The 8,852-nt window shown below is 31.3% G+C and overlaps 1 protein-coding gene across 1 annotated transcript; it reads left to right on the top strand.

Annotated features, from left to right (window-relative positions):
* The first annotated feature begins 7,701 nt into the window (after positions 1-7,701).
* Positions 7,702-8,400, top strand: LOC143636369 (uncharacterized). Its single transcript, XM_077103983.1, has one exon. It carries the CDS (start codon positions 7,702-7,704, stop codon positions 8,398-8,400), a length of 699 nt encoding a protein of 232 aa, XP_076960098.1.
* The last annotated feature ends 452 nt before the right edge of the window (positions 8,401-8,852 follow it).

Genomic DNA, 8,852 nt, shown 5'->3' with positions numbered 1-8,852 from the left:
TTATTGTGACCATATTTCCTACAAAAAATAAACAAGTCCTAATATAATGACAATTATTGTTTCCATTCAAAGAATATAATGTACAATTTTTGTGTATATATACACATATAAATCAAGTTTCACTCAAACAAAATCTTTGTCGCTTATTTTCGGTTTCATTATTGTCATACGTTTGTTCCTCATTTACATCGATTTTAATTTTGAGTTATATTATTTAATGGTGTTTTGAAGCTTTAATCTATAAGACTTTATTTTTCTATCTTATGGTTCAGTAAAGTAGGCTTAACGCAAGTTTAAGGGTTGTTATCTATATTTTTTGAAGATGTCTACATTCAAAAAGAAACGAAAAAAATGAAGGTTCTTCATCTTCTCAAAATAATCTAAGGAATAGTGGTAGGTACAATAATTTTATTTGTTTCTATCCAAGTAATGATATTTCTATTGTTTTAATTTGTTTAACGATGCAATAATGTTATTATTTTAATTTTTCATTTTTTTCAATGTAGCCCAAAGTCAACGTTTACTATTGTCTACCATTTCCAATAATACAAACTACATCGATTATCAATCAACACCGATTGTCACTCTACCATATCAAGCAAGTATGTAAATTTTAGTAAATCATGAATTTCAATTCGAAATCACTTTTTAAAACAAAATAATATTTGATATTATATAATTTAGGTGGTTGTAATTTACCGGTTAGTAGTTACCAAGATAATATCCATCGTTTATCTAATAATACAAATTCTTATCCACATTCAACATATTCCTCCTTTAATCCTTGTGTCCCTGGTACGTTAATAAAATAATCGTTATTATCTATATTATTTATCAGTTTTTTGTTTCTCATTTTTTTGTTTAATATGTAAAACGATACAGTTAATTGGATCTTTGACAACTTGCAAAATATTTCATCATCAACACAAATATCGCGTTTACAATCTAATAAGGAGAACGTGTCTCCATCAACAATTTCGAATGTCTACTCTTCGAATGTAGTAAACAACGGTTAGTATTCACAAATTGTTTTCAACTTAAATATACTCTTTTAATATTTTTAGTAGTTTTTAAAACCTTTATTTTGACTTAAATACTGATATTATAACATTTGTAATTTCAAGACCCTCAAAGATGTACACCATTTTTGAACTCTGTTGCTTCCAAAATGAAAGAAAGACGAACAATTTTAGATGCAAAAAGAACTTTCTCTGTTGACGGGAAGAAAAATGTTCTACAAAATACCTCTTCAGGTATATTGCATTTTCCATATAAGTATTATTTTCCTTTTTTTGATTTTTTTTAAATAAATCATAAGCATATGGCGGAAACCAATTTGCAAATATGTAAATTGTATTAAAATTATAAATTTTTATTATAAAATTTATTTATAAATGAAAATTAACAAATCAACTATCTATTGCAGATGCTTCTAATATACCTGTTAGTGGTTTAAGCAACAATAAAAATTATTTTTCGCATACAACATATAACTCATTTAATCCTTGTGTCCCTGGTATGTTATTAAATTGTTGTTCACTATGTATTGTCGTCATCAATTTTTGTTTCTCATGTTTATGTTTAATATGTTAAACGATACAGTTAATCGAAATTTTGACAATTTTTATAAAATATCCACTCATCCACATAAGTAACGTGTTTACAATCTAATACGAGAACCTGTCTCCATCAACAACGCCAAATGTCTACTCTTCGATTGTATTAAACAACAGTTAGTGTTTTAAAATATTTAAAAATAAAAAGGTTTTAAAACATTTATTTATGCTTAAATATTGATATTATTACCTTTGTAATTTCAAGACTCTGAAACATGTACACCATTTATGAACTCTGCTGCGTCCAAAAGGAAAGAAAAACGATCAATTTTAGATTCCAAACAAACTGCTTCTATTGACAGGAACAAAACTGGTCTCCGAAATAACTCTTCATGTATTTTTCCTTTTAAATTGAAGTACTGTTTACATTTTTTAGGTCTGCTTTTTTTAATGAAACACTTAAATCTAAATGGAATTCTAATAATTTTAAAGAATAATTTCATTTTAATATTAAGCTTTATATTTAAAAAATATTATATTATTTACACTTTCAAGTCTCGTCTCTATTTTAAAGCAACAAATAATATTAACAATTGTATAATCAAACGTTTCATAATTTGTCAAGTTAAAGATGTTACAATTTAACACAAAATAATATTTGATATAATATAATTAATACGGAGTAATTAAAAATATAACTTACAATTTTTCATTTGAAATGTCATATGTGTAGTTGTCGATATTTTGTTGACAACCTTTATAATATATTTCTTTATTTAATTTTGAACAGGTCGTATAAATAAATATAATGTTCAAGAAGGATCAAACGCGTCTTGTGTTGTTGATGACATTCCGGGGTCGTCTACAACCTTTCATAGAAGGTCAAGAAAAAGAACCCCTATAGTACCTATACCTATGGCTGATTTAAATGAACATGCTACAACTATTGATTATCAAAATGTTGTAGATGTTTATAAAGGAATATCATCAGGTATGATATATATTTCATAATTGACTTGAAATCATTTATTATGTATTTATGTATACTAAGTAACTCCAAATGATGATATTTAAATTTTACTAGAATATCTTGATAATGGAAATCAATCCGTTATGTGTCCAAGTTGCAATGCTTTGTTGTGGAAAGCTGAAGTTAACAGACCAAGTAGTAGTAATGAAGAATTAGCTTTTTCCCTTTGTTGCTATAATGGCAAAGCCGAACTTCCCGATGTTAGACAACCAGATAAGACTTATCTTGAATTATTTTGTGGTGAGAGTGCCATGAGTAAGTATTTCTTGAAAAACATTAGACATTTCAATTCGATGTTTTTGTTTACGTCTATAGGAGGAAATATTGACCATTCCATAAACAAAGGCAATGCGCCTTATATTTTTCGACTTAGCGGTGAAAACTATCAATTTTTGGGAAGCCTTTTACCATTGCAGGGTCGTAAACCACAGTTTTCTCAACATTACATTTACGACACGAAAAACGAGGTTTCAAACCGTCAGGGTGTTTTTTGGTAAATACTTTTAACGATATTCGTCTACTTTGGTTATGTTATTAATTTTTAGTTTAAGTTTTATTATTTATAATCTTAGCAAATATTTTTTGTTGTGGGCAGTGATAATAATTCAATGGACGATGAGCTAGAGAAGCATATTATTAATTATTTGAAGACGATGTTAGATTCAAATAATCATTTGGTCCAAACTTTTCGGATGGTAAGAGATTGTTTTGATGAAAACCCACAACTCGATTTGAAGTTTCGTATTATTGGAACAAGACAGCATGATGCGAGACAATATAACTTACAATCCAGTTCTGAAGTTGTTGCTTTAATCGTCGGTGATATTGGTGACGCTGTCGATAACCGAGATATAATTGTTACCAAGCAATCTGGTTCCATAAAGCGTATCAGTGAACTTCATCCATCGTATACACCCCTTCAATACCCGTTGTTTCATCCTTTTGGTGAGGATGGTTATCAGGTTAATATACTTCATAAGAATGTTTCCTCTTCATCAACCGCAGCACGAAAGAAGGTTACAATGCGTGATTTTTTTGCTTATCATATTCAAGATAGGCCAAATACGTTTTCAACCATGTTAAATGGTAGGCGTTTGATTCAGCAAAATTTAGTTGACACATATACGATGATTGAGGCCCAAATATTACATTTTATACGCGGTAAACAACATGAACTTCGATGTGATACTTACCAAAGTTTACGAGGTATGCAATCTGTTGGAAATACTGATGTTTCAACCGCTAGTCAACGTGTTAATCTACCATCCTCATTTACTGGCGGAGCAAGATATATGATGCAAAATTATCTAGACGCCATGTGTCTCTGTAGATGGTTCGGTTATCCCGATTTTTTCATAACCATAACATGTAATCCCAATTGGCCAGAAGTTAAAAGATTTCTTAAGGATACAACGTTAAAGTCGGAGGATAGACCTGATATTGTATGTCGACTTTTTAAGCTCAAACTTGATGCAATGATTAAATTGGAGAAGGATAAGTCTTTGTTTGGAAAGGTTCAAGCAGGTAATTTTATTTAATTTTATGAGTATAAAATTATAAACATGAGCTACTTGAATATTTTACTTTGTATAGACTTAAAAATCAATTTGAACAAACAGATTATTTGATTAACTATTAAAAGTTGTGGAATATTTACTTTTATTATGTATGTTGAGCTGTTTACACGATAGAGTTTCAAAAAAGGGGGCTACCGCATGCTCATATTTGCATATTTATGCATCCAGGTAGCAAGATTCATAATCCACAAGATGTAGATAAATATATTTCTGCTGAGATTCCAAACAAAGACAGTGATCCACACCTATACAAGCTTGTATCTAATCATATGATTCACGGTTCGTGTGGTGATGCTAATCCGAAGTGCACCTGCATGGTAAACAAAAAATGCTTCAAAAGTTTCCCTAAAATGTTTAATGATGAGACAGGTGTTGATTCGCAAGGTTTTCCGGTATACAAAAGAAGTGATAACGGGCAATATGTTGTTAAGTCAGATATAATGATGGATAATAGAACTGTTGTTCCATACAACAAGACTCTATTAAAACAATTTCAAGCACATATTAACACTGAGTGGTGTAATCAAGATGGATCGATCAAGTATTTGTTTAAATACATTAATAAGGGTCCAGACCGAGCAACAATCTCTCTTGAATAAAATAACAATGGTGATAACCCAGATCCTAATTTAGATGAAATCAAAGCCTTTTATGATTGTAGATATGTCTCTGCATGCGAGGCAAAATGGAGGATATTTTCATTTGATGTGCATTATAGGATTCCTTCTGTTATGAGACTTGCTTTTCATTTACCCGGTGAGCAACAGGTAATATATGGTGCTAACGAAGATATTGAAGATATTTTAAACAAGACAACTAATGCTTCTTCGATGTTTACCGGTTGGTTTGAGTGTAATAAGAACCATGACCTTGCAAAAACTCTCACATACAGAGAGTTTCCAACAAAGTATGTTTGGAAAAAACAGTTACGTAAATGGGAACCTCACCTAAGGGGTTTTGCAATAGGTAGAGTGCATGTTGTTCCACCCGCATTCGACGAGTCTTACTATCTAAGAATATTATTAAATAAGGTTAAAGGTCCACAATGTTTTGAAGACATTCGAACAGTTAATGGCGTTGTCTGTGAAACTTTTCGAGATGCATGTTACAAAAGAGGTCTTTTAGATGATGATAAGGAATACATAGAAGCCATTGAAGAAGCAAGTCATACCTCTACCGGATATTATTTAAGAAATTTATTTGCTATAATGTTGAATACTTAAAGTTTATCTAGACCTCATTTTGTTTGGGAAAGCACTTGGCAACTTTTAATTGACGGTATACTATACAAACAACAAAAAGATCAAAATAACCCCGGTACGACTTAATCATTTTATAATTATTTCAATTATGGCAAATATCTAATATCCATAAATATTTTTTAAATATTAATTTAATTAGTTTCTTTTTCAGGTTTGATTCTTAATGAAGAACAGTTAAAAAACCTAGCACCCCTGGAAATTGAAATTTTTCTAATTTCAAACAACTCCAGTCTTAAAAGATATCAAAAAATGTCATTTCCAGATATGGAGACAACTTCAAGAGCAACTAATCCGTTAATGGTTGAAGAGCTCTCATATGATACCGATACCATGAATAACGAATTTAATAATCTGTTTGATTCGTTAACAGATGAACAACGAGGGGTTTATAATGAAATAATGAGTGCTTTGATTGATAAAAAAGGTGGAGTTTATTTTGTTTATGTTTACGGCGGTACTGGAAAAACTTATTTATGGAAAACCTTATCTGCATCGATAAGATCAAAGGGAGAAGTTTTGTTGAATGTCGCTTCAAGAGGTATAGCTTCTTTGCTTTTGGAGGGTGGAAGAACCGCACATTCGAGATTTTTAATACCTATTAATTTGACTGAAGATTCCATTTGTCCGGTAATATTACAAACCACTTTATTTTAATTTTTATATTAATCATTTTTAGTATATATGGCTTTATTTGTTATTCCAATATCAAATTACTTTTAAATATCTTACTTTTTTTATGTTTTCTTATTCATTCATAAATTAGGTTAAAGGAAATACCGACCTATATGAGTTATTGAAAAAGACAAGCTTAATAATTTGGGATGAAGCACCCATGATTCATAAGCATGCTTTCGAAGCGTTGGACAGGACTTTAAACGATGTTATGAATGGTGATTCTAGTACGAGCATGGAATGATACAAGAAGTGATTTTCGGCAAATTTTGCCCGTTGTAACCAACAGTACAAGAAGTGAATGTGTGATGGTCGGGTATTTTGTATATATATTAGTGTATTAATTATGTAATTTTATTGAATATATTGTTAGAACTTTGGTACTTCATACGTGTCTTTGTATTTCAGGTCATTGATCATTAAAGAGGCTAAATTGGAGACTTGTACGAGCATGGAATGATATCTCGGGAAGACCGAAGCATGATTTGATGTCTTGGGAAGTGTTACAAGGAGTCGGGAAGAGTATGGATGCGAAATCATAAGCCGATGCTAAAACTGAACAAGATGGGTTGACAAAATGCGACCTTGAAGTAAAACGAGCATATCCTGAGCTAGAAAATGAGTTACGGGAGCCATAATATATGAATTTTGGGTTTCACAACGAGAGGAATCCGAAAATGAAGTTTTCTTAGGTATCAATATGCGATGGGATGGTCATATGGCTATCGCGTATCGCGATGGACATAAAAACGGGAAAAAACGGGTTTTGACATATATCTTCTATTTTGCGAACCCTAATCAAGATTGACGACCAACAGCAGCTATTAGGCGACTTTGGGAGAATTCCAGGGCTACCAATCATCTCTTGATCAATCCTAAAGATCTATCGATTATGATGCTCGGCTAGTCTTCTCTGAATCATATCCGGGATGTATAGTTTGTAACTTTTACAGTTTTCTCTTGTGGTTAAGAACATTCTCGTATAATTATTGATGGTTGATATATGATTATTTATGTTTAGTACTTTTGTGTGTTCAGTCGGTTTAGGTTTACGTTGGCCTGAACGATTTGTTACTAGTTGCTAGATAATTGATCATATGATTGTTTGATTAGATTGAATACGATAAAACATATAATTGCCCTTAACTGAGTCACACTAGCAAGGACCGTTTGATAACCAGTGCCGTGTGTAAACCAATTATTGATGTCTAAGGTTTTGTTTGATTGATCAGTTTGTAGTTAACTAGTAATAATTAATCTGTTAGGTTGCATGAGATTACTATAGGTTGCTTACTTGAATTCCCGGGTTTGATTTGCTTTGTTAATGTCTTGAAACTCGTTTATTTGCTTACTTGCGTAGTTCCATAAGTTCACTTTATTCGCTTGTGTGATCAGCACTAAAAGCCAGTTACTCCATAATATTAAATCTGTACACGAATCACATTGACCACATACTCCTGGTGGATACAATACCTTATTTACCCTATCTACTTAGGTTATTTAGGTTTTTGCATGACTTGAACGACGATCATCAATGTGTCAATGCTTGCATGAATTCTTCTTATATATGGTCAAAATGTAAAGTTCTTAAACTAACTAAGAACATGAGGCTTACAGTTGGATGTCGATCTTCAGACGTTGAAAACATCAGAGAGTTTGCTGATTGGCTATTAGACATAGGTCAAGGAAACGTTGGTGGTCCAAATGACGGACAGTCAGTTATTGATATTCCAGAAAATCTTTTGATATTGAACTCAGTTGATCCGATGGATGATTTAATAAGCTTTGTATATCCTAATATATTAGATAGATTTAACGAACTTACTTACTTTCAGGATCGTGCACTGTTGGCACCTTTGATTGAGGTAGTTCAAGAAATTAATGAACGTATGTTAGCCATATTTCCTGGTGAAGAAGTCGAGTATCTAAGTTCCGACAGTTTAGCTGAATGTGAAGACGTTTCAGAGGATTTTGATCCACATTTGTACTCTCCTGATTTGTTAAATGGTTTAAAGATGTCAGGAATGCCTAATCATAGACTGGTCCTCAAAGTTGGTGTTCCCATCATGCTATTAATGAATATTAATCATAAAAAGGGTTTGTGCAATGGAACGCGCCTTCAAGTCGTTAGTCTCAGTAGGCGTGTAATTGAAGCTAAAGTTGTCTCTGGTACGAATATAGGATATCAGACTCTAATTAGTCAAGTAAGTCTTACACCAACTGATAAGAAACTTCCGTTCAGATTAAAAAAAAGACAGTTTCCTATCTCATTATGTTTTGCCATGACAATCAACAAGAGTTAAGGTCAATCTTTGTCAAGAGTTGGATTGTATCTTAAAGATCGAGTATTTTCCCATGGTCAGCTTTATGTGGCTTTGTCAAGAGTGAAAAATCGAGATGGTATTAAGTTAGTGATACTCGACAAAGAATCAAAGCTTACAAATAAAACAACAAATGTTGTGTACAAGAAGATTTTTGGAAACGTAGAATGATAAATAGTAAATTTGGCATGTATTTGAAATTGTTCTATTCTACACTTATGGTTATCATGTAACTTTTTTTATGTAGTTCTAAAATGTTTTGTATTTTTGTTTGTTATCATATCTTAAAAATTGTCATTAAGTTATAAATAAATATTTAATGTTAATATATACAAAAAGAAAACCCGGATTCAAATCTTTAATAAGATACCATTGTTTATATGAGTATTTCAATTTTAAGATAAAACATTTAACATAGTAAATATAATATCTAA

This window comes from Bidens hawaiensis, unplaced genomic scaffold (genome assembly GCF_021521415.1).
Source record: "Bidens hawaiensis isolate Kalapana, Puna unplaced genomic scaffold, B.hawaiensis_p1.1 tig00007902_1, whole genome shotgun sequence".
NCBI classification, from domain to species: Eukaryota; Viridiplantae; Streptophyta; class Magnoliopsida; order Asterales; family Asteraceae; genus Bidens; species Bidens hawaiensis.
This window is presented reverse-complemented; position numbering and strand designations above follow the sequence as displayed.